The 27721-nt window shown below is 39.0% G+C and overlaps 1 protein-coding gene across 1 annotated transcript in view; it reads right to left on the reverse strand.

Moving 5' to 3' along the window:
- Nucleotides 1-27721, reverse strand: part of RAPGEF5 (Rap guanine nucleotide exchange factor 5) — a 155931-nt gene that overhangs the window by 16897 nt on the left and 111313 nt on the right. The window contains exons 12-21 of the mRNA XM_030230825.2: nt 19686-19764; nt 18411-18555; nt 16456-16553; nt 15678-15708; nt 14659-14737; nt 11558-11707; nt 8885-8982; nt 7027-7149; nt 5675-5853; nt 2402-2492 (exon numbers count right to left, since the gene is read on the reverse strand). Coding sequence (XP_030086685.2) covers nt 2402-2492; nt 5675-5853; nt 7027-7149; nt 8885-8982; nt 11558-11707; nt 14659-14737; nt 15678-15708; nt 16456-16553; nt 18411-18555; nt 19686-19764 — 1073 coding nt within the window. The remainder of the gene's footprint in view (nt 1-2401; nt 2493-5674; nt 5854-7026; nt 7150-8884; nt 8983-11557; nt 11708-14658; nt 14738-15677; nt 15709-16455; nt 16554-18410; nt 18556-19685; nt 19765-27721) is intronic.

The raw sequence follows: 27721 nt of genomic DNA on the forward strand, positions 1-27721 counted from the left end.
CTGCTTGTTAGCAGCTGGTTTGACTTTCTTCCCCAGCTTCCATGACTAAACATCCATATCAAGCTAGATGCAGTAACTCAGGCTGAGAATTCAGAAACTGATCACATCCATGTTAAATCATTTGTGGTAATCATTTGCCCCAGAACATGGGTTCTAGAAATTAACAGGTGTCACACTCAGCGCTGTTTTATACATCATGCCAGTGCTGATCAGGGTTAACATTGGCACATACTGGAAACATTTCCTTTATAAACTTTTCCTTAATAAACATTTCCTTAATTACTCTGTCTCTGGTATCTGCTCCTAATCCCACAGAGAGGTGCATAAAACACTTTCTAAGGGTGCCCAGGCACAAACTACAGTCTTGTCCCTCATGTCAACACCTACTCTACTCCACAAGCATCCACTTCCTTTGTCTCTAATATGCTTTAATGGATTCACATCACTACACTCAAAGCAGTTGTTTGCAATTTAAATTTTCATGCTGGTATTTCAGACTTGAAGGATGGTGTGTGGACCTTAAAGCCTGTCTATTTTTTCCAGCCATAGTAGTTAGCCTAGTAAAAGAGATCCCCTCTTAGTACAAATCCTGTCTTGTCTTTGTCCTTAGATCCTGACAGCCACAGTGACATTACCAAGAGAAAAGAGACTTAGAACCATTAGATTAAGTGGATGTGTACAATTAAAATGCTAAAATGATTGAACATGAAACTGCAATTGCATGTTTTCTTCTATCTTAAATTGGGGAAAGCGAAGCTCATTAAAACACTGGATACTGTAAGAAGAAAAGTAGAATATACTTGGGACCATACTACTTGTTTAAGAAATCAAGTGCAGAGCCAATATGATTTAGTCTAAATGGCTGCTTAAATTTAGGTTGTTTCGTTTACATGTGTAAGTAATTATAATTAATTTTAAAACATTGCTCTACTTTCTCGAAGTCACATTACTAATGCAAATAACCTTCTGCTTTTGAAACTTCCAGTGCAATGAAGTTTTACAAATAAAAAAAAAAAGAAAGGATGTGACTTGATAAATATTTTACACACAGAAACGTGACATATTTACAGTGGTACATATGCAGATGCACTCTTTGTTCTGACAAGCAAACATCCTGCTCTTCCTGAGAGAAGCCCACCGGCAGCACATGATCTCCAGAGGCCTCAGCACAGAGCAGAGTTCTGCGTGTCTCCGTGCAGGAGAGATCTGTATCACTGCCTTCCAGACCATACTTGGTCTCTTCCACTCTCCTACCAGAGCCCAGAGAAATGCAATGAAGGCAACTTAGCAGGAGGCCAGGGCAAATCTTCCCCAGAGAGGTGTTTTAGAGATATCAGAGGCAAGGGGTTTCCAAATGATTGTCCTCAGGTATGTAGTTGCCCTAAAACTTTTACTTTATCTCTTATTTAAGTCATCCCCTCCTTGCCTATCTGAGTCCCTGTAAACAGTCACTGTCCTTGTGTCTGTGTGTGTCAAAGCCTCAGACATACAAGTGATGTTTCCATATGTGTGGTTTCAGCTGAGGGGGCAGACTTTGCTCTGGACAGTGTCAGACAGGTTTGTAAGTCCCTAATGGCCCCTTGGTCCCAGCTGCTGGTGCTCAAGCATATCTCCAAGGCACAGATCACAGCCCTTCTCTGTCAGTCTGTATCACAGATTGGTATTTTTGGAGTACTGCCCTCCTGTGGTGTTAAGGGCATGAAGGAGGGATACGGCTTCAACCCACCCTGCTCAATTACTCCTTCCCCAGTATTTGGTTCATCAGCAGATGCAGTAAACTTGTAGATACTGTAACTCAACATGGATGCCATTTGGATGGAAAGAAAAAAATCCAAACAGAAATACAGATCCCAGTGGGACACTCCTTTAAACACACTCATGCTCTGTGTAGCAACCAGTAGCTTTTTAACCAAATAATCTCTGTTCTCCAGTATGCTCCTTATTCATGCTCATTTCCTAACTTAGTTGTTCAGGATGAGCAGCTGCAAAAAAAAAAACCTGATGAAAGACAACTAAAGAAGGTTTATTTCTACTTTGTTGTTTTGGCTTCTTAATTAAATTATTCCATAATAAGGTATTGCTTGTTTGGAGCCACCTTTGTAAGACTTTCTGTTCTGACATCTACTTAAAATGCTAGAATAATTTATTTTGTTTTAAGGGGATAAAATCTCCATGCTTTGTTCTTATTTAAAACTCTGGAAGGACACGCTAAGGTTTTTTTTTTTTAATACCTGCATATCTAAGGTTTCAGGTCACAAAGAATTTTCTCCACCAACACTCCCTCTATGTTTGATTTCAGCATGAAAAATTATTAATCAGAAAGAAAAGGTAATTCACCAGTATACAGCCTTTGTGCAAAATGGTTTTGACAGTGTCTGAAAGATATAAAGATGTGTCTTACCTCCCAGGTCTGAGAGAGCCGGCTGACAGATGCAGTGTTGAGACCCATAACAATTGCAAAGAATGAATTCAGATTTCTTTGGGCCTTACAGCTGAGGAATGAAAATATGATTTTTTGTACTCAGAATCAGCGGTAAATGGAATGCACACGTATCCTAGGTTACTGAGTCTCATTTCAACCCTCAGCACTAACATACAATCATCTTCCACATAATGAACTCATTAAATGTCCTCTCATAACCACCTGCAGTCTAGGTGATGGGGTCTCTAAGAAGTTTTTTAGAAAACGTTCTACTGTCTCATCAACCCTGTTGTTGGCAGGTTAATTTTTTCCCGTTGCTGTCAAAAGTAATTTTCCCTGTTCAATGTTCAAGTTACTCCCAGCTGTCCTTTACCATACAGAATAATTCCTTGACCTCTATTCTGTTGTATAATAAATATTTTCATCCTCTTTTTCATCTTTTCTGGAAATTGTACAACATAGGTTCCTTCAATTTCTCTGTAGTTGTGGCCTGCAATTTGCTTTTCCATACTGTTATTATCCTTCACTGAATTCTTTGTAATTTATTTTAACTCACATTTAACTCTTATTTCCTTCACTACTTTCTCATGTAGTGAGACAGTGGGAAGGGAAGAAGAAATATAATTACTGTTCAACATTCTTATGCAAGCATAAAACAAACAGCAAATTATTTATTTGGAACAGCATCACATTTTGTCCTTTCTTTTAATTTGTCATCTATTATCACCCAAGGACCTCTGTCACAGTGCTGTTCTTGACAATCATTCATTTACTTCTTCAGCTCAGTATTAGCATTCTGTAGCTGAATTACTTGGCATCTATCTAAATTAAATCTTATCCTACTGTTGTTTGCACATGCCGCTAGACTCCTTAGATAATTCTTTTTTTTTCCTGTCTATCCCCCAATGCATTTGCAATCCCTCATCATTTTTAGTGTCTGAAAATCTGGTTAGTGCTCAATTTACATATGTCTATAAACCAGCTGTAGCTAGTACTGGTTCCAGTACAGATCCCAATTTGCTCGATTCCTCTATTTTTTTGACATTTTACTGTATACAATCAGACCATGCTTATTTCTAGTTCCTTAGGAAACTTGAAATCCTGAAATACTGAGTCCTTTTAAAACAAAAGTATTGCCCTGTCTCTTGCAGATTTTTGGAGACTGTAGAAATATATGGGTACATTTGTGTGCGAGAGTGCGAATACTCTTTTAAGACAATTTAGAATTCCACTGGCTTCACTGGGATTTATCATCAGGGAAAAGTACATGCCAAGGCCTTAGCCTGGAAAATGGCCAGAAGTTGTAACAAGTTTTATAAAGCCTGCCCTTATCACTGTGTACTATCTTGAGACAGTGCATTTCTCACTTCACTTCAGCTGTCTTTGAGTTAATCCTAACTTTGTTGCTTAGGTTCTTTTTATCATGAAAGCCAGGCAGCTCCCAAAGGCAACTCATTTCAAAACAAGGAAGGTGTCCAGTGCAGCCTGCATGAACTGTCTGTTAGGTGGACCCACTCCTCACATCAAGCTGTGGAAGAAGGGATGTCACTCACAGCCAGCCACTGCTTGCTTGGGGACCAAAAAGGCTGCTGTTGTAATCTTTCTGTTCTAGCCTTACATTGACTTGTTTCTAACTCCCCAGGATGTTTTTTTCTAAAAACATGCTAATTAATCTTGTTTATTGAACCACTTGTCTTCTCTTTTAGACTATTCATCAACATAAGTGAATGGATTTTTTTTTGCAAAAGTTCTGCCTCCTTTCTGTGCATTGACATACTTGCATAAAATGCATTTCTCAACAGCAGAGCACACAGATAACGATTATGAAATCTTAGTCCTGGTGGTTTCCTGACCAGACAAAAATTCCTGGCTGAATCTGTGAGCAGAGAACAGGGAGAAGCCAGAGGTGTTCATCATAAACAGAACAGGAGAGCTGCTTGGCTTGTCTCATGATGTGTTTAGTACACCACCCTTCCACCCTAATTGTTCCTCTTTCATCAGCTCTTCCAGAACTGATGAGATACAGTGGTGTGTTCATTTAGAAAGCAGCTTTTATGACAAAAAAAAAAAAATCCTGTGAAAACTACACAATCTTTTATTTCATCACCTACCTTCTCCAGTGATGGGTGCTTCTGCTATACATGGGGAGAGCCTGTCTACTGTTTACTGACAACTGTATTTAGTCTCCACAACTTTGGCTTTTCACTTAGCAGAATGGGATCAACACTTCAGTCTGGTAACAAATATATTCTTATTCATGTAGGACTGACACAAAACTTTTGCTGGGATGCAAATTAGTGCTACAATAGTGCAAGCAAAGCACATGGAACCAACCATTTCTTGGTCATTGGTACAGCAGAAAATGAACATATTACTGGATACCACACAACTTGCAAACTAAATCGGATCACATTTATGAGTTACACTAGATTAGATTATAAGAATTAATTTCTCTAAAGGCAGTGCTTCAGCAGAGAACAGTCCTCTGTATGTAAGTGCCTTGCAAATTAAATCAGCCCAGTCGATGAAGGGAGCAATTTATACATTTTCCACAACCATGCATATTCAAATATTGCAGAAGACCAACAAGTGGAGAGAGAGCTGAGGAGGATGATTGCACATATTTAAATTGCTCCATTTCCTTGGTTACAAAGAGTGATTACAGAAAAAAGAAATCTCTGTGTATAGTATAAATTTGTATTCTGTTGCAAGACATAGAAAAAATGCCAGTACTACTTAATAACAATGAAAGAGGAGACTGTCAAATCTAACACATGGAAAAGCCTACCCCTCCAATAAATAAAAGAGTACTCCAGAGAGAATTACAGGGGGCAAAAGCTTATTGCAGTTAGGTTCCTCTCTAGAGGTAGGACTTTCAAGTTTATAACAGAATGGTTTGGTTTCTATCTAGTTGTGTGTGACTGTTTTGCTGCCAAAATAGTTCGGTCATATGGTCCTCAGGTTATCTCAGCTCAGAAGGAGCTATTTCTGCACCATCAAGGATGTTGCAGCTGACACTGCAGACATAGTAGCTAAGCTGCCCAAGGGAGATTTGAGCAGCACACACTCCACCATGCCTAGTGTTGACCAGGCTCTGCTGCTGTTATCTATGGACTGTTTTATTTAGGAATGCCTACTACACTACCAAAACACAGGATGACGAATTACTTTTCTTTCCTTTCTTCTCTACCTACTTCTTGCCAAACAAACCATGTGAATTCAAAGATTTCTGTTGCAACACCAGCAACTTACTGGGCAGCAATCTTGATGAACTTTTTCACAAGCTGCACACGTTTGCAGAGCTGGCTACAGAGGAGTATCTCAGTGGCAACCCAAAGCTGGACCTCGTTGCATCTTTGAAGCAGAAGACTGAGATTCTCAGTGTTTTCAGCACTGCCCTGTCTGCTGAATGTGAAGTATATCAGCTCTTGCTGCAAGACATTGACAACATCATTAGGGATATAGAAACAATCTAAATATAAATGAACTGTAAATTATTTAAAACTGTTTTGGAAACAAGGTTTGGTTGCAAATGGTTATTTTTTCTTTATCCATGAGCCAATCACAAATGGTTCAGGTTTGGCTTAGCAAAATCTAGAGACTTATTACAGAAGGCAGGTGGACTGGAAATCCTGCAAGATATGCTCTTTTTGTTAGAATTCCCAATGTTCCATTTCTGGCTTTAGCCAGGTATAAGACATAAACAATTTATTTCTGTATTTCACCACTTCTGTTCCAGTATGAAAAATCAACCATATCAAACCACTGCAGAATCTGAAAAATTTCTATTCAAACTTGTTTCTGTATGAACCAATTTTTAATCAATAGAGGTGTGGGTCTTGATTTCTGTTAAAAAACCCCCAAATGTGGCCAGTTTCAAATTTAAAGTGTCTAAACTGAATAAAAGAACCCAATGAATGAAAGAAAATGAAAGCATCTGGTGAACAGCAAGGCAATTGCACATTCGTCTTCTCAGAAAGCCAACATGCTTTTCAGTAAATGGTATTTTCATGAGTGCTTTTCTACTGTTAACTGTGTGTTTTACTGAGCAACCCAAACCAGAACTTATCAAAGTCATTGGAACAACCCAATGGGCCCTGAAGTGCACCATTATCTCATTTAATAAAGCCTGTCCAGTATTCTTCATCTTACTGCAGCCTAACAAAAATGAGGACAGTGATGTGACCATCTGAATTGCTGAAACTGTGAATTCTTTTGTGGCCAAAGTGAAATGAACTATTTCTGGAATCCCATATTTACTGAAACATTATCAAGTGCATAGGACATTTTGCATAAGTAACACATTCACAGAGAAGGTTTTTAAAAAATATTTTTTGAGGCAAATCTCAATAGAACACATCAGGTATACAGGGAACATATGAGATGCCCAAACACAGGAAAGATACAAACCACTAACAATTGAATTTTCAGTCTCAAGGACTGCAAGGTAACTCTTGGACCTGTGACCACTACTGAGAGCTACCAAATCATGTTGTGATGACAGTGAAGCAAGCAACCAGGAGTACCAATGCTCCAAAATTCACCACAATGATGCAATGCTTCATGACAGTAATATACCTGGAAGTGGATGTGGTGCTTCTTACCTCGTGAATTGCATTGAAGAGGCTCCAGTCAAAGTTTGTTAGTTCTAAGGCAAGATCCCAGGTGTTAATTCCCAAAATCCTTACAGATCTTTGCTGCAACTCCTCATTTTCAGAAAATGGGCTCTAAATGAACAGACAAGAGCAAAACAAATTCCTCAAGAAATGCCAAAGGTTCTGCAATGAAACAGTTACTGGACTAAGGTACCAAACAGAGCTGAGCAGGTAATCTTCTCTAAGTGCACTCTGAGGGCTTTTTTCCCCACTAATCAAAATGAAGGAGCTATAACCTATTTAATAAATAGCTTGAAATGGGAAATGGGTCAATAAGATCAATGATTTGCTTTGGAGAGTGAGGCCTTCTCCCTCTCTCCCTCTCCCAACCTTGAATATAAAACACTGGCCAAGCAGAGAGCATAATGAAAATAAAATCCCTCAAACTATCAGAAAATAAAATCTAAATTAATACACCAGTAAATTTTCTGATATAAAAGAATCATTCTAAAACCACATTGGATTAAGAATAAATGCAAGTAACTTGCCCTCCAGTCCACTTTTACAAATAACATAAATCCATATATTTTATGATTAATCTATCCCAAATGTAATCAACAAAGAGTAAAACACTGTGGGTTCTGATTAATAAAAGTTACTCAGAATATTACTGTGGAGTGCTGTGGTACTGCTGGTATTCAGGGTCATTTGACATTTCCATTATTAGCTGGGATTTTCAAAGTTTTGCGTTTCTCTTGGCTTTTTTAACCTCATCAGTTTGAAACTTGGCACATGAACCATCTGCCAAGATGGAAGATTATTCTTACCAGTTAAGCCATTACTTTGGTGCTATATTTCAAACAGTTCGAGCAAGTTTTGCAATTTTTATTATGTGAATAGATTGGCTGTCACCTATCTGCGCTGGAAACCTTCCCTTGATATTCACATTTTTAGAGATGGCTCGAAAGCCAGAGATAATGGGGATGACAGATCACAATGATAGTGGCATGTCAGCTCTTCGGGGCACATTGATCCAACAAAATGTAAATAGACGTTTCTCATCCCAAGGATGAATGCACAGATCCTAGAGGTACTGACAACATGCAGAAGTCAGCTGTGATACAGCCCCTACTCTTTCCTGGAAACATCTGCATAATTAGCACAAAACTACTGGAACACTGAAGTGTCTGACCATGCCTGCCTCACTGAGGTTTTGGGAAAGCATGGAGGGAGGGAGGTTGCAGTCCTGGTTTCTGAAGACAGAGGGAAGGATGAGAGAGATCTGCTCTCTCTAAATCCGCTGACCTCCCCAGCACTAGCGAGAGGATGGAGAGACAGACAGAAGGAAAGGAGGAGAACACACCCCCAGAGCTACACACCAGCTGGCCACAACACAGGGATGACACTGATGGGTCTTGTGGAACTCACACAACATTTATTTCCACATGTAGTAATTCCAGGGAATTTGCTCACCACCTTGTATGATTATGTACCCGCCAAAGTGCTACAGAGGCACAAGGCAGGGCGGGGAGGAAAGAGTCACAAGAGCCCTGAATAATCCTCATCCCATCCATTCTGGTACAAACACAGGTCAGCTTTTCCAGGCTGATGTAGATTGCAAGATTTAAGCTGCACAGAAGCTTTGGCTTATTTAAAATTGATGAACAAATTCCATTACTGTTCAGTCAAATAACTGCTGTTAATGAAAGATTTTTTTTTTTTTTTTTAAGGAATAGAGCAGCTCAGTAAGCTTTACTAAAGAAGCAAAAAAAATTTTGCACTGAAAAAGCCCTCTGAGAGGAATACTGAGGTTTTGATTTGGAGTCAGACAAACAAAAAATGGGAAATATACAATACCAATCCTTACCAAAGAATCAGTCAGATCTTTTCGGTATACAAACATACGACTGGATGACTCCAAAGATTTTGAGATAGCCAAATCATTTGGTTGTAGCTCGTGTTTTTCTGTAAAAACAGCAAAAAATCAGAAGTTTCAGAACAGGAGTAAAAGCTGCATATGAGAAATAAAGGTACAATTGTGTTTGTGAAGCCACATCAACTTCTTAGAAGGTAACTAAGCATCAAATTCAGTCTATGTAGGGGCCAATCATGTCCCCCCTGCTCAAGCAAGATAAAGGCAAGATATCTCTGAGGGACTAGAGCACAAAAGCTTCCTGCTTCTGCTTTCAAACTACACTTCACATAGAACAGAAAAAAACCCTGAAATCATCTGTTCTAGCCTCCTATGCCTTAAAGATAATTTCATTTCAACCCAATGTATCTAGTATAAATGCAGTGAATGTTGTTAGAGCTGAGTTGGCTCAGCCTCCAGAGACTGAGCTGTTGTATGTGCAAAACCAGTGACTGGAGATTAAATCAGTAGCCACAGCCACTGAGCAGGAAAAGAAGTTTAAAGGATCCCATCACCATGAAATTCACCCCACGGAGCAGTAACACAGTATTTGTAGTAATTCTTCTAGACTTAGAGCAAATAATTTAGGAAATAGCTGAGTAAAAGAGCAGGACACTGGTAGCAAACAGAAAGGACTTTTTTTTCCTCCAGTCCAGAGTACTGGTTCAGCTCTGTGGAGTCTTGAATGAACTAGAGAAAAGCGGGGGGAAAAATAAAGCAAAACTCCAAATACAGCTTAAAAGCTGTCACTTCCTGGGGGCTCCCAGTAATCCTCTGGAGACCAGATACATGGTAGACCCAAAACTACACCAAGGACACTGACAGCTACCCTGGACTCTGCATTGCCCATGAGGAGTAGGACCAGGAGGAGCCTGAGAGCCAAATCTAATTTCAGACAGTTTTCCCTTTTATCCATGCTCACTTATCCACTGATGCACAGTACATTATGCTGAACTATAATTATGTTTCTTCAAGGTAATTTTGAATAAGGAGCTTGCTTATCCATTATTGCAGTACAATAAAAACAGGTTCTCCAACGCTCATACTGCTGCCCTCCAAGTGGATGAAAAATAAGAGTTCTAAGTCACACAAATAGCAAAACCACAAAGCAGAAAAAAAAGCACAGCAGGTTGATATTTGTTACTTGCAGTAAGGGATGCATAAGAAGAAAGATACTGATATTGTATTTCAGATTAACTCAGGCAATGTAACTAAAAAACATTTTAGGGGTTTTAAAGATCACATACAAATGGCTTTCCTACTATACCTGCATTTTATTTACTGTCTCTCATTGAACAACCAAGTGGCAACCACTTCCATTTTGTGGCTTTCCTGGGAACCAATATAGTATGTTTCATTATTTATGAATGGTTGGTTTTCTTTAGCTAAGCAGGCAGTTAGAACCAGATTTATTGCTATCAGAGCAAAACTTGACCTGCTCTTGAACAGGAGAGAAAGACCTGAAAAACACCACCAGCAGAGTGATTTTGCAGTGCTGTGAAATGCACTGAAGGTGAGTCTGGGCACACACAAGGGTAAAAAAAATATGCCTGAAAATGATGTAGCCTGGATGGCCAGGACACCCATTTGCAATGCTCCCAATGGATGCTCCGTGCCCAGGGTCTCAACAACCAGAGCAGGGCACTATCTCCCTGACACCCACACCAGTGCACTCAAAAATAGGTTTATTTAATTGAGCTTAGCATGGAGGGGAAAAAAAAGTGACCTTCCCATTCTGAATCAAAGGTACAAACGGAACAAGCCAGCACTTGTGTGTATTTCACTTAACTAGACTGACAAAGAAGTAGCAAGGAGTGCTGTAACTTAAAAGACCCATCCTTTGTCTTAGGGGGTCAACACCAACTAATGTTATCTGAGAATTTTGCCAAGATATCCTACACTCTCAGTCCTTTTGTAGATCCAGCTTCACAGTTCTATGTACCTAGTTAAATTGCTTCCAAAAAAACACCACAACAATCAAAACAATCTGACCAAGGAGCTTGAGACCTTCCAAAGATCAAAGAAGATCTGGGGACTTTGGCTGGTCCCTAGTAACACTCCATGATCACTATAGTCTTTCTTTAAAAAGACAATAAGCCCTTCTATTTAATGACTAACACTAAAACAATAGGCAAAAAATGTCAATTGCTGCTTACAAAATATTGCTGAGATTGCTCCCAGCATCTCAGTTGTGCAAATACATGTCTTCCTCCTTTCAGCTCAAGAATATTTGTTACTTATGCCATAAATGAGGAAACAGCCATGCATATAGTATTTGCTATTCCCGTCTCTATTTTCAAGGCAAACCATGCCTCATTGCCTTCAAAATTAATTTAAATTCCAAAACAGGAGATTCATCTGTGAAAAAGAAATAAAACCTTGCAATACTGCTAGAGACTGAGAGTTCTTTACACTCCATTCCCAGCCAGGAGATGCTACATCCCACAGTACCCAAGAAAGAGCTGTTGCCATGGAAACAAGTCTCTGGGAAGCAGCTCCTCATTGTTCCCCTGGTCATCCAGCTGTGGGCCCACAGACGAACAGCTGTATCCTTGCATCAGAAAATGCCAGCCCTCCCTCACCTGATGCAATAAAAGGTAAGTAGTCAGAAGAAGGGAAGTTACTTACCACCAGAGAATGAGACTGTCACCAGCGCCAACTCCTCCTCCGGGTATTGGATCTTTTCTGCCACGATCTTCACAATCTCCTGAGCTGAAGTTGACACTTGAGCTTTCACACTGACATAGGAGTGCTCTGTTATATACACACGGCAGAAAACTGCACAAAGGAACAAAGACATGCTCAGCTGTAGGCAGGGATACCTGAACAGAGCAAGGAACAAACTTGCAGACCCCACCACAGCAATGCCTCAGCTGCCTGGCTGCTGCTGGAAGGGCAGTCACTGCACCCTGACACAAAGGACATGAAACTAAGCAGAAACATCACCATTTTGCGCCTACCCACTTCCTGTCCCTGGGAAATGAGAGAGGCAGGCAAATGGAAACAAAGACTCCCACAGCAATATCTATTTAAGAATTCCTACCCTGAGGATTTGTCACAGACAACTTCCTTCACTGCCTAGCTTCTCTGAAACTCAGCTGTTGCCATTTTTTCTCCCTTCATTTTAGGTTCAGATAAATCACTGCCCTTTCAGTATACTTCATGTCTGCTGCAGAAATTATTTTGGACCTCCAGTTCTACCTGGAGCAGGAAGATTTGCAAGAACAGTGCTCCCAGGTTTTCAATAGCTTATATGTCTAGACATCTAAAAAACTTGCCAGAGTATTTCAGCACCAGCAGAGATGGCCCAAACTGCCATACAATCAGTTCTGACAACTCATTTCCTGAATAACAAACAGCACATATAAATGGGACTGGTTTGGAGAAACTCCCTGGGCTCACTACTTCCACTGAGGTCCATGAGGTGGTTCAGCTCTGGGAATGCTGTGGTCAGCTCAGCAATTTCTGTTTTCTGCTACAAAAAGGGATGTAAACTCTTTCTGACTGCCAGAATTTTAGGTTTACATCTTTTGCAGAGTTTGCCCTAGCTAGTTCTTTGAAATACAGCTGCTACACTTAAGTGGAAGAAATTGACCTGGAGACTTGCATAAATATTTTGAAAATTACATCTGCTAATCAGAATTGTCACAGTTCTTAGTTTCACACTCACTTCAGTGCTCAATTAAACTTTCAATTTCCTTCTCCTCTAGTACTTCTTATTCTAGACAGGCTGCTACTATGCCAACACAGGACAACTTTTCTTCTCCAGAACTGTTGTATTTTTTTTATTATCTATATTGACAGATGTATGTAGCAATAGCTCTTTGCTTATCCTACAGATCTTCATGGCTTCAGGGCACTTTCATTAGTGAGGACTATGCCAGAAGCAGTTAACAACTCTATCCTTGAGAACAGGGGTTTTTCCTGTTGTAGTAAAGAAAAAATGAATATGAGACTGAAAGAGGAACTTAACATTGAGTACTGGGGAAAAAAAGCCATTTGATTTTATAATTCCTTTTTAACCTGTCTCTGCTGACAGAGAGTAAATGAGATGCTCATTCTATGGCAGAATATTTTATCAGAATGGATACACATCATGAGAATAGAGACATCCACCTGCACTTTAAATAACAAGCTAGAAAAATAAATTTTAAAAAATCTGATAGGAATATTTGGACTCCAGATGCAAACTGACACACCTTGCTTACAGTGAATTTGTTTGAAATGTCCTCTTGGTCATTTGCAAAGGGACAATGACAGTGATGTCATTTTATAAATGGGCTATTGATTTATCCTTCTTTTAACACTGAACTAAATCATCCCACAGGTCAGATGCTCATGCACAACCACCATAGTGATTCTCCCCCTCACACCTTTCCAGTGGTTTTGTCTGTAGTATCTCCTGGGATGGATCACATCACCTCTTCCAGGAGCCTGTGCTGCTCCTCTCAGAAGGAGGGAATGGCAGAGGGAGGAAGTGGCCATGGGCTGCAAGCTGCCCTGGTAATGATTGCAATAGAGGATAAAACCCCTCTGGTCAAGTGGCACAGTGCAGCTGGACAGACCCATCCTCCACAAGAACCATCAGTCAGACAGCACTCCACCACACACAGTTAGATGTCCACCCTCTGCATCTGTCTCTCCCTTCCCCAACTTCACTCTGGCTATTTCATTCCTTCAATGCCATCATAATCCATGGCTCCTGCTCTCAAGCAGTGGAAAAAAAGCAATTAACTCAGTCAGGACTGGCCTTGCTGGATCCTGTCCTGATGGCTGTCCTACCGTGGTCACACAGTCTGTCCCCTGTCTTGCACCAGCACACTTTCTTTTCCAGTCACCCACAAGCTGTCTTCAACTCAAAAAAATAATGAGTGTGGGGGTTCACATCCTCAAATAAGATTTTTAAAAGAAGCCTTGGTAACATAAACCTCAAAACCCCCAACATTTGAAGCACAAAAAGAGGATTATCAATCAGCAGCCCATACTGTGCAAGTCTTTCGACTTGGCGTAGAACAAGCTCAGTTTTTATTCTGTCACAAATGAGTACTAAAAATACACTGACTTCAAGTGAACTTCTGGAGTTTTGTTCCCAGTAAGAAATGAAGATCTACTGTCAAAGAGCCAGGTAGGAGGTCTTTCTGTTGTTCCCTGCTTGTGTACACAGTGTTCTCCTCTCTGCCTCCTTCCTCGCTCAGGCATTGCAGGAGGGTGACAGCCTCACTGCCTCACAGTACCATTAGGGATGCAGGGAATTGCCTTTTGAAATGGCTGGCATTAAAGTGAAGTGGCACCACACAACTCACAGAGATGTTTTTGAGCAGAGAAGGAACTAAGGCAGATTCCCAGAGTTAACAGATCCTGGCCCATTTCATGTGACAGGCTTATTCATTCACCTTTCACAACCAAGATATAGGTCAAGAGACCAAGAGCATGAACTGGAGCAGAACTAATGCCTGGTGGACAGGCTGCCAGCACACCTGGGACACACACAGGAGTGTGACAGGGGTGCTGGAGGAACCAGACAGAAAAAAACCCCTTGAGATACCATGGCACTGCTGAGCCCTGCCAGCCAGGAGGAAGGAAGGAAAACTTGACAAATATTTCTTCTTTTGTGTCCCTAAGGTCTTGTTCAAAAGCTGTATGTCAGCTAAAGAATATTTACATTGAAGTCCTTGAGAAATAATTGTTTAGCTTTTGAGCTTTCCCTCCACTCTTTCATTTGTACTCACTTTCTTCTGTTTCATTCACAGTTCCTCTGTGCTGCAGCCAGTTCTCCTTTACACTGAACTGGTGGAAAAAGGTTTTATTCTGTGAGAGAATGGAAAAGAAACAAAAGAAAAAAAAATCAGTGATTTTTTTTTTTGAATCCCTGCTGTTTACAAAGCAGTAATTCACAGAATACAGCATTTAACCCATATGTCTGGCCAAAAGTTTTCTGTATAGGAAGTACACCCACCCTTTCTTGGAGCAGTAAACTGGGAGTTGCCTTACTAAATAATGGCCAAGGTGGGGATTTTGGAGGAAGCAGGACATGCCAAGGCTAAACAGCCTGCACAATTCAAGGTCTTCTGTATTCATTTTCAGAGCCCATTTCTTACACACTTCTTATATACATTTCCTATGCAGCAATCAGGCTGTTTAGCAATTTCACTACACTCTCATGTTCTGCCTTCCACATTTTTGCAGGAACATTTTAAGCTTATTACACACTTCACCTTCAGCCCAGTAAAACTGACGAGCACAGCAATTCAGCCCTGAGCAGTTTGTAGACCAACTTTCTCTGGCTGCAACCTCTCCCTCCAGTCAGACAGACAGACTCACGTTCCTCTCTTTTTGTCTGTTCCTGTCACAACAAATCTGCCCTTTGCTCTGTTTACTTGAGATCCACGTCAATGCCTGTGTTCAGCCCAGTATGCCCAGCTTGCTACATCCCTCTAGCTCTGTGGTGACACCCTCCCAGGCCTCTCCTGAATTTTGACATCTCAAAGCATCTTGTTAACATGCTAATACTGTCACAACCACTGCAGGTTAGCTCACACTGCTGATATCCAGGATGCACTCAAAGGAAAAAAAAAATGTTCCTTAAGCAGCATTGCAGGTCTAACCTCACTGACCTGTCCTGTCATGTTTTTGGTCACCAGTCACGTTCAGTTAAGGAGCCAAGAAAAGAGAAAGAAGTGGGCAGAGAGGGGAAAAAAAGTGAGATGGTAAGTTATCTAGCCATCAGCAACAATCAAGTTGGCATTACCTTTCGATGAGGTGAATACTCATCTACAGTGCTGAAACAAAAAGGAAAATCACAATTATTCTTTCCAGCCAAAGCTTAGGAAAAGGAAGTTTTAGTTAGAGCAAACTTTACAACATCAGAAAGTTTTTATCAGTAAATGGTCACTGCAGAAAGGCTGCAGAGATGCTTCAGGAAAAACTAAAGGCATCTGGCTCAGCCACAGAACTTTCCTTTGACTTGCATAATCGATGTAGGGAAAAGCAATGCTGCCAGCCCAGGAGCTGCTGGAGTAGGCTAACACAGCAGTCAGGGTCACCCTCAAGGGCACAGCTCCTTCCACTTCCCCAATGGCCAAACCATGGAAACAACCTCCATTTGTTGGAAAAACATGCCAATTAAATATCTTTTATAGATGCCATAATTATTAGTAAAATAATAACTCTGAGATGATCATTCCAAGTGATTTGCTACTCAGTACTGCAGAAAAAAATGAAGGTACCATCTGAAGTCACAGACCTCAACTTCTGAGGGAATTTTTGCCAACTTCTCCACAAACTATTGCTCTGTAAGTAATCCCAAATGAAATTGATGGGAATGAATGTTGAATCACAAACACTGCCCAACAAACATCAGAAAAAAATTGAATAATTTAGCCTTAGTTTTAAGAAGAGATGACTTGTAAAACTGAATATGCCACTTGTATCACTTATCACTTTATTGAATTACAGAAAGATAGGAACAAAAATAAATTACACTCTGAATAAAAGAAGACTTGATCACTAATACAATCAATACTTACTGTCGGCGATGCATCCCAAGTATCTTCTGGAATTCTTTCAGGTCCTTCTCAAGAATGGGATACTCATACACATCATCTAGCACATTTCTATATATCGTCTACAAAACAAAGTGGTATCTTAAAACACCTGACAACTCAAACATTAATCTAAGGCATCACATCAATGGTCTAAGACAATTCAGGCACTATCCTACTAAAACAAGTTCTATCATTATGTTTATGCAAAACCTGTAAGGAGAGAATGTTCCTATTTAAATTTACAGACAGGTTAATATTCAATATTCTTTGGAGAAACACTCTTATTTAGTACTGTGTACCAAGTGAGAGGGCAAAATTCTTGTACTATTTTGTCTCTAAACAGGAACATTTAAAACACCGCTTGTGGCTATTACATGAAACCTGGTTAGGTCAGCATAACACATTCTGAAGCATGACAGCACACCACACCATCATCACTTATCCAGAATGATAACAAATGCATTCATCAGATTAAGACTTTTAAAATGGCAAATATTCTACTTTACCTTTCCTCACATTTCCACATGCATTTTAAACTGCATTGATGCCTCCAACAAATTCCCACAACTCTCCCTAGCTGTAAACTAATACCTAAATAAACCTTACTTTTAATTCTGGGGGAAGACATTGTCATAATTGAAATTCTAGGAAATATTTTCTCTACACTTTTTCCACATCTGCACGTAGATCCTTCCCTTTTCCTTCTAAGAAACAAGGACCATGTGCATGAGCTAAGTCACCAGGTTTGCTTTAGCCCCCACATTCAAAGATTTCTGCATGAATTATTTTAGCCTACGACCCTCTATGTTGGTTTTGCACATGTAACTACAACCATCATTAACATTATTGCTGTTTAATACTGCACACAAGCTTCCAGAAGAGGAATTGTGAGACCAGTCACAAACCTCCATGGCCAGAAAGCCCTGCCTCCAGACAGGGTAACTCTGTGTGACATAACTGATGCCTGAAATGATGTCCCCTTTCCAGTACAGCAATACACACCTAGTACCAAAGAGCAAAAATCCTAAGGTCTCTGCTTCCATATGCAGTGTGCCCTACTTAAAAAACAAAACAAAACAAACAAACAAAAAAAAAAAGGAATCTCAAGATTTTCTACACATTGCCTTAGTCCTGAGCAAGTGACTGAAGAGATACAAGACCCTTAACATCTCCAGTTAAGGGAGATGTTAAGAGACTCATCAGTAAAATACTTTAAGATACTGCAAAGTCTCCTAAAATAGTCTCATCTTTCAACCAGTAGGGAAAAAATACATATTGAAAAAAAAAATTAAAAATCAGTAACCAGATTGATTTCAGGTTCTCAACAACAGCGCTATTTTCAACTTAACAAGGGCTTAATGAATTAACTAGTAAGAGCTGTTGGAACTCATACAGAAATATGAGAAGAACTTCGCTAACAAGCAAGGAACAAAATTTTCTTTATCAAAAATACATAAAGCTATGCTGCTCTCCATGTCCACCAGCAAACACCATGGAATAGGATTTCACTCTTCAGTCAAAGCAGCATCTCTTACAGACACCTCAAAACTCTCTATGTCCATGATCCTCTGGATACTGACTGCAGACCCTATTCTGCCAGACATGAGTGGTGTGTTCAAGGAATGTCCACATCTTTGTAGTTTTATTTCTTACCTTCCTAACTTTTCCCATTTTCTACTGATCAGGGGAGTTCCAGAGGTTTCATAGGGTAAAGTAATTCTTTAATGTTGACTGTATTGACAATACAGGATTTCTGTTCAAACTGACTTTATTTAAGGCATTTAAAGAAGACACGTGTAAATCATTTTATATTATAGATTTAATGGAAAAGATCTAAGTATGAAAAAATATGTTTTATAGATTTTGCTGTTGGGGTTTTTAAGACACAGTATGTAATTATACAGTGCTGAAATGCATCACAGAAATTGTTTTAATACCTTTAAAAATTGTTTTAAATGCTCATCTTCGTGTAACCAGTCTTTGTAGAGAGAAGTCCATTGAGACACCAAATGCAAGACTTTTCTTTTCCTACAGGACACATCAGAGTCATCTTCTTTCCCCTGGTGGTTCTTAGCACAATAGGTGCAGCAGGTTAAGGAACATATAATAAGATCTCAAAGAATCTTTAAAATTAACTGCTGGCAAAGACTTTGCAATAATCTCATTTGCAATGAAAGTTTTTTTTTTCCACTGCATTGCTCAGTTTTAAATGTTTTAGCCTCTGGAGCTTTAGGAGTTTCATAACTTTTGGGAATGATAGTCTCAGTAATAGGAATTTCAATTCATCCTCTGTGCCAAGAGGATTTTTTTCCCCCTTACAGATTAGAGAGGTGAGTCTATAAAAGTAAAATCAATTCAAAAGGAATTATATAATGTTCAGTCATATATTTTCTGCAGAACTGAGAATGAAATTTTGCCCTGCACACCGATGCCAACGTGAATGTCTGTGGGAAGAAGGGCAAAGCATAACAATAACACAAAAAAAAGGCAAAGGAAGTCAGTTTCTTTTTGTCTGCACAAATTATACTATCTGGAGAAGTGACTCTATTAAAATTAAAAAAAAAAGTGAAATATTATTTCTACCAATTCTTTCTATTCATAAGGCAGAAGCATCAAATGTCAGATGATAACCACTTTGTACACTTGCTCCTGTCTCTTCATGGTTCTTTGTCTTATAAGGGAAAAAAAAAATTATGGTTTCAGCACAAAATTTAAAGATGGAGAAAAAGATTTTAAAAAACCAAGCAAACAAACAAATGAATAAAAGGTTCATTTTATAGCCACAAGTTTATTCAAACATTCATCCATTTCTTTGTAGCTTATCCAAGTCATCAGAAATACATTAAAATAATAATTTCATCTCACAATGAGTTAGGACTTATATCCTGTATTACATGATAAAAGGAGCAGAGACTGTAAAATTCTTTACTTTTTCTCCTCATGTATTCTGTAATGTATTATGCACATGTAGGCATTCTATGAATTAACATAACCTGGGGAAGTTTTAACCCCAATTTAAATTCTACCTTACCTTATCACAGTTATAAAAGTTTATTTATCTTCAAACAAAGCTGACATAAAATTGCATTGTTGCTATGAGTCAGGCATTTGCCTCAAAACCAGGCATGTAACTTTGATATAAGGCTCAACAACAGATAAAACTATGAGCAAATGTGTGATCCCTGTGAATACAACTTTCAGTAAAAGGATATTGCCTCAGAAGGGCCTGGCACAAGTCATCAGTCGTCATGAAAACCGTGTATGTGAGAAGGAAATCATCCAGGAGAGTTTCTGCAGAGGAAGACAAAAAAAGCCCAAGGTACAATACATTAGCAAGAGCAGGAAGTATCTACTCCTGTTACTATGCATGGAACAGGAACCCACCCTTAAAAAAAGCCCCAAAAGAATACAGAATACATAAAGGTTTAAGTTTCAAAAAGTTAACAATATGTTGCCACTGCAGAGATCAGTTCCTTTACTTAACAAGTACATCCTCAGCTCCCAAAGCATCAGCAAGCACGAGTATGCACAAAATAACTCATCATAGTTCAGGAACCAGTAAGAAAGAGTCCTTATAACAAACACTGCCACCCTGGCTAGCTCAGCTGCACACAAAGCAGCCTTTCCACTTTAAAGGAAATTCAGAAGGATAGCTTTTAGTAATAAGAGAAAAAACTAGGATTGCCATGAACTGTGATTAACATCTATGCACAGTAGTTAACCATAGACTAAATACACTCAAATCTTTAGATGGTTGGTTAGTCTTGTGGGCATCACTGCAAGTGCTGAGAAGTTTTCTCTCTCAGGTTTGTTCAATTGTATTAATGAAGGTTTTTTCTCCTCCTGGTGAAAAATCAGTGTTACAAAACCAGGCTGAAGGTGCTTGCTAACAGACCAACCCTACACACTGAAGCTGTGGCACCTCAGGTTGCCAGGACAAACTGCCAGTTTCAGATTTCAGTTAATCTTTTTCATTCCTCATTCCCATGTCACACAACTTTTAGGATTTTTCCAAACCTTTACTGCACACATCACTGGGATGAAAGCACTGGGTTTGCTCTTGGGTAACAGAGCTCAAGGTAATCTCATGGTGTCTTCAAAAACCCAGTGGCAGAATGGAGATAAGACCAAGCCAGACTTTTCCTGGAGGTGTGCTACAAAATTATATGGGGTGACCATCAGAGATGGCAACAAAAGAAAATTTATCTAGATTAAGATTCTTATTTTTCCTCCTGTGAAGAGCCCAACATGACAGGTTACCTGCACAGTGTCCAACATCACTATATTCAGGGCTTGCCTGTGCTAAGCTCTGAGCATCCTGGTCTAACTGAAGCTGCTTCCAGCATGGGTTGGACCCGATGGTTTCACAGCTCCCTTCCAAATGGAATTATTACAAATTTTTAAAACAAATTTAATTCTAATTTTAGTAAACTACTCATGCACAATGCATGATCTAGAGTATTTGGTTCACACAACAATATCTTTATTGCAAAAAGACAATGTAATTGGTCTTTGTAACCACACAAAGAAAAGTTTCTGTTTCTTCCTCTGGTGGTTTTTTTTTGTTTTTTTTTTTTTCCAAATGGTAAGATTTCACTCAAGTTTTGAGGGATTCCTTTTGACTATACTTCTTTTAATTTCAGCAAACACACTGTGTTTCCTTTAACCAGAGAACAGCTCTGTTTTTTTCAGATAAGAACAGTAACACGGACAGAGGCTGAAAAATAAAAGAATTGATTTCAGTTACACTGTAGAGCAAAAATATTTTACCAGTATAACTAGCTGGTATTAGTTAGCATTATACTAAGTTGTGATTTAAGTGATGGATTTACAACTGCAAACAGTAAGGGCCAACCACACCTCACATGAGAAAGACAAGGCTGAGCCCTGATTTACGTATCCTCATTTTCTCCCTATTTGTTTGTGATCTGTTCCAGTCCAAGCTAGTGCTTTTGTACAAGTGTGCAACTGAGAGCCTCCCAGCAGCTTTCCAGAGCAAGGCTGCAATTTCACAATAATTTAGACCAATTTCTGTTCCAGCTGCTTTTGGACCCTATCAGTGAATTATTGATCCCATAGCTGCGGTGCACAATGGCAATGAGAATTGATCCATGTATCATTCAAAGACAGATGTCACGTGGATAAACATGGATGGATAGCTAATGACATCCCACCCTGTGAGCATAGGACCCAAAATACCTCCAGTGTCTTTTAAAAAAATTAAAATAAGTCTGTCTCACTCAATGCATTTCACACTGTGGGTCCAGAAAGAGTCCTGATCTAAGGAGGCATAGGTTAAACCCCTTGCACTCAGAAGCAAAACAATTGAACTTTTTATTCTACCCAACGTTGTTAAAAATGGTGGAAAGTATTATCTCTGCAGAAAAAGAGCATTTTGTCTTAGTAAATGAAAAGACATGGTGAACAGCTTGTTCTCTATCTGAAAGGTCATCTATTCATCCTCTTGCATGTCTTTTGGATGGTACAATGAGGCTATTAAAGTTGGGGGCTTCACAAACATTTATTTGGAAACAGCTGAGCTTGGAGTCAACAAACACATTCTAGTTCTTTACTGAACTATGTGACTGTGCAGTGATCCTAACAAAGTCAAAGAGATGTTTATACCAGATTATTTCCCTAATTTCCTACTCTGTGTAGGTGATATCCCAGTTTCAGCAAAACATAGCCACGTGTTTGTGAAATAAATTAGCTCCTTGTTGAAGTAAAACTTCAATATTATCAAAGAACTTCTCTAATTGTTCAAAAGAGTGTGATTTATCATAACTGGTGTCTAGAAAATTACTTATATGTTGGGTTTTTTTCCTGATAACCTGCTTTCCAGATGTCAATTCTTCCAGCATCCCAAAGTGTTGGGATGGAGAGAAAGACTGGTTTTACTATAATGTCAGTTCCTTGTTTTTTTGTTTTCTTTTCTTGCAAGAATTATGTTAAAGACGTTATTAATGCAATTCTCTCTCAAGTAAAAAACAAAACCACAACAAACCAAACCAAAGTGATGGAAAGTCTGGAACTGTACATTTGCTCAGATAACTTATATTTAGTTTTAAGCCCTCTGTTCATCTCCATCTCCACATCCTTCCATTCACAGTCTGGTTTCTAACAACCCCATCAAAACAAGGTTTATCACTCAGCCCCCTTTAAAGTTGCACATATGTATACATAGTGATTTCTTTTATCCTCTAAATGCAGAAGAAATGCTATGAAGAAAAGTTAATAAATTATGTTTCCTACAGCTTGTGTATAGGCTAATGTAAAATTGCCTGTGAACATGTTTAGAAATTTAAACCCTAGAGGAATGTTTTGAACAAAAAAAGTCTGGATTATACATGTGGTCCATTAATAGCACCACTCATCCATTAAATTACTTTAACAAGTAAGCAATGAAAGTGCTTTTGCAAGACTAAATATCTATTACCAGACATCACCTAAAGACTTAACAATAATATTCATACTTTAAAATGCCTGAACTAGCTTGTAGGTATTTCCCTGAAGTCCTACTGTTCACTGTAACTATCTTCTATATTTTCTTCCTAAATGCTCTGTAATTTAAACTCATTCCAGAATATTTTTTCATGTCATAGCAGGACATAACAGGAACACAAAACCTGAGGGTATGCTAACACTTCAAAAATAATTTGCCCAAAACAAACAACTGCACATTTGTCAGACACTTTTGGACATTAATATGTGTCCCCAAATGATGATTTGCTGGTCTTAATCTACAAATGGAGAGAAAGGGTAACCGTGAGAGGATTTATTCACAGCATATTATTCATTCTGTTACTAAAGGCCACTAAGAGCAGTAAATTTGAATGAGGAAGAGCTGTGGCTGTACAAGTCGTGCTGACAATTATGAACAAAAGTCTTTCTGAGATTTTTCTGTTTAAGTCACATTTGATTTAAGAGTTACAAAAGGCAGTTCTTCAATTCATTAATAATTTAGAGTTCACCATACCCCCACTCAGAATGGCAGTGAAATGCATACCCTTTTTAAAATTTTACTCCATTTTCCAGTTTCTGCCTAAATTTGTGACAGTTTTTCCTATCATTCCTATAAAAAAAGTTTTTCTAACATTTGTAGCAAACAGGGAGAATAAAATTCACAGTAATAGTTGGAAGAGAAAAGACATTGGAAGGGAAATCTTGGTGCAAAAGCCTGTGATGCTATGATTTTTTTTTCTCTTCTTCATGAATTTTTTATTTAAACTTTTTCTTCTAGCCATCAACTCAACTTTTCTTTGTTCCCCACAACTTTCCTTTATTTGGCTAAGCAACTATTACAAAGTCTGGAGTTAAACTGCAGCTATGGAATATTACATTTCAAAGACAATATCAAGCATTTTAAAGCTTCATTAAGACATGCAACAGAACCAGCATGAGTCCCATGGCCTCCTGTTCTTGAAGCTCTTTGGGGGCAGCTTTAGGCAGTAATCTCACCACACCAATTCAGTGTGAGTTCCATAGGCATAAAAATAATGAAAAAGCAGGTGCTGTGCTTGTTTGTCATTAAATAATCAATTTGCACCAGCTTCTGCTGAGACAGTTTCTCCCAGGCTATGAGCCCCCTCCTCCTAGTGAAATAAGGCATGGACACAGCTCTACCAGGAACAGTTAGTGCTGCTCCTCCCATTCCTCTGCAATGGACAAGTCCCTCTGCAAGACACATTCAGGGTGGCTGAGGTTAGAAGGAGCAGTATAGAGACACTGTCACTCATGTGAAACATCCAGGGAACATCTGTTTTCAGCTGCACCCTGAAGGAGCCAGCAATACATCTACATGAGAAATTGCAACTTGGGCGTGTAGGGTGATGACCACTAACAGCAACAATGGGGAATTTGGTGGGGAAGGGACCGTGAACAACACATCATATATTCCCACCTATTAAAAAACAGACAGGATTTCCTGCTCCTTTCTGCATGCCCACCTACCTTTCTAAGAGGAGAAACCCTTTCTCTCTAAGACAGCTCTAAATACCAGTTCAAGGTGATGGGGAAAATGGGTTTCCTACATGGGATGCACACTACATCTGATTTTTCACTGGTTTCTTTTCTCCTTTCTCCACCCTGTATTCTAGACAGGCTATCAATTACTAAGGCTTAGGACAGAAATTAATACAGATCTGTAAAGAAAAATAATCTGTGACACCCATTTAACAAATTAGGACAGGCAGTACACTTCTTGGTGTTGCCACTTCAAACATCTGTACACTCTTCTCAAACTGAAGCATTTTCCTAAACTACTGCAGTGGTGTGAGGCATCAGTGGAGCAGCCTAACTATAATAACTTGTAACATAAACATTCAAAGTGATTTAATCTAAAGGAAATGTCTTTGTCACACTGAGTAAAAGTTAAATTCATTTGATTAAATTAGATCAATTTGGGGACAGCTCTAAAAAGCAAATATTAAAAAAGCTATCTCATAGAATGAGCAAAGAAGGAAAAGTATGGAAACATTCAAGTGTTACAGATAGCTACAAATCTCTAACTACCCACACAGCAAGCTATACATTCACATTATATTTACTAGCCTGCATGTGCATCAATCAGCATCTTTAGACCACCACAGCTATACCAATAGTGCATATACATCTGCATTACAGACATGTCCAATAGCTCAGGCTGCATTTAGAATACACCTATTGCCCTACTACTAATATTAGACAAACTGTCCAGCTAAGCCAGATATAATTATTCCTAATGCCTGAGTCATTAAGCCCTTTATACCCACAAGAAGAGATAACTTGATGACAAATTCCAGTTTGCCCTGGTTTTCGGATCACACTACTACATCCTGAATAGATTTTGGTTTGTTACTTCTCAATGGCTACCATAAAAAAAAAATTTAAAAAAAAACCAAACAAAAGCAAAAAAATAAGCCAAACAAGTCTTCCCACTTTCAGTAACAAACAATCTGCTGAGATGACAAGAACCATTCTCTTTTTCATATCAGACTTTACAGGGCAACTTTTCAGACTCTGTTGTTTCCACTCTCTGTAGCATTCCTTTTTCCATGTTCTATCCTTTCCATTATACGCTTATTTAAATACTATGAAAAAAATAAAGCTACGAAAAACAAGGCAGTAACAGGATTTAAAACATCCAGTGATTTGAGGTTTTTCTTTATAACTCCATGGCTTACAAAAAGCAAATTCCTCTATACAGAGGAGTATAAGCATATAGACTCTGTGTATACAGACTCTATATTCCTTTCTCTGTAGATTGTAGATGTCATGCACTTTTAGCTGGGAAGAGGGTACTGACAGTGAAATCTGTTAAACTGCAAAGAAAAACAAGTAATCTGTGGGGTTTTTTGGAGGGGGTTGTTTTTTTTTAAACTTATCACTATTCTGAACCCAAATCTCTTAGACTTTGCACTGTACAAATCCATTGTGAATGGTTGTGCAAGAATTACAGAAAGATTTAAGGGCTTTTCAGGCTTGTATTCCACACTAAATCGGATTATAAGAAAATATAGATAAAGCACTGGAATGCAAGTCTTTTTCCACTTTATGTAAAGCAGTGATTCAGCTTTCTCCAAGGATTTGCTGGTGGAGGAGAAACCTGTATGGAGATTGAAGGAAAAACCAAACACCAACAAAAAAAAAGAGAAAATAGATTGCCTGAATGAACAAGCCACTGAAACTCAGTAACTCATAGGTGAAAACTACTCTTGCCACTGTAGTGGCAAGCCTTTAGTCATGCTACAGAGCAGTTGTGGTTGTCACTATGTGTATGAGAGAATTAAACTCAGAAAATGAAAACCATGCACTGAATTAAAAATATAACACTCTAAACCTTCTGCTTTCCAAGTAGAGAAAATTGCTAAGCGTCCTTCCCTCCTGCTCAACTTATCTTTCAGAAATGTAACAAATAAAAAGAGGTCATAATATCTTCCTCATCCTCATCATGTAAGAGCTTCAGTATAATATACTGGTTGTCAGCATCTAGGAACTCCAGCAGCATGAAATACAAGGGGGGGCTACACACACATTTTTCAAACATCAATACAATTTCTGAGGGACTTTTGTGTGATAATGAAATCTCTTTGGTGCTCGGGGGGGGGGGGAGGGGGGGATATTTTTGAGAAAGACAAAGAAGAAGAGGAAAAATAAGTATTTTAGACAACACAGAGCAAATCCTAAAACCCTTTAGCCATGCCATTTCCCATTTGTGACTATGGCAAAGATGATAAGATGACCATATGGCCAGCTTCTGACATCCACTTACCAGTATTAGTCAGAATTACAAATGAAATAATCATCAACAACTCTGCTCTCATTTACATTCAGTGCATCATCCCTACCTCACAGGACCAGACACTTTTCTCTAAAATTTTGTGAGGCTCTTCCCCCAGAATCTATTTGGGAAAAAACAGACAACTGCTAGACCAGCTGAATCCCTTGGAATTTTTATCCTGCTATGACTGAAAAGCTGGGATCAATAACACTAATGCACCTTCTGACCTCATAGCTCATAGAGGAAATATTTTTTTAGAAAGAAAATATTCACTGATGGGGTTAGCAACACCATACTGCTCAGAAACAGTTACGCCATGCATCTCTCACAGTCACCAAGAAAAGCAGCCCTATGAGATGGGGTTACAGCTGGGAAAACAGACAGACGAGCCCTGTGCCTGAGTAAAATGCATGCTGGTTACTTACTATTCTGTAGGGAATAAACAGTTTTTTCTATCTTAAATAATCAGTCACTTAGTTCAAATTAAAAAAAATGAGGGCTACAGCAAAGCATTTCCAAGTTTTTCAGCCTCTCAGTGCTGAAGGCTCAACACCTTGATAAACTCCTGTCACACCTCTTCCTCCCTTCTGCAAAACGAGAAAAATTATAGCACACCTCAAGGCAGGCAATGCTACACATAGATTTTTGGTGTGGTTTAGTTCATTTGATACTATGCAATGCTCTGAAACCTTTCAGCAATGCAAACACAGGTCCTGTGTTTGAGAGTTGAGCTGTAATCAGAAAATTGCTTGTTCTGCAGAAATGGAAAAATGATTTGACGGCAGCAACTCTTTTCAAAGGTAGAAGTTTCTCAGTAATCTGTAATTCCACAGCAATTTACTAAAAATGTCAGGATGTCTCTGAGCACAAAGAGTAAATGCAAATTGCTATCTGATCTAGTAAGATACTGCTCAGTCTGAGAGGTCCCAGACCTCCCTTGCATTCAGCAGATGGCAATGGTGCTCAGGACCTTGCAGGATTAGCCCTTAA

Source organism: Serinus canaria, chromosome 2, assembly GCF_022539315.1.
Source record: "Serinus canaria isolate serCan28SL12 chromosome 2, serCan2020, whole genome shotgun sequence".
NCBI lineage: Eukaryota > Metazoa > Chordata > Aves > Passeriformes > Fringillidae > Serinus > Serinus canaria.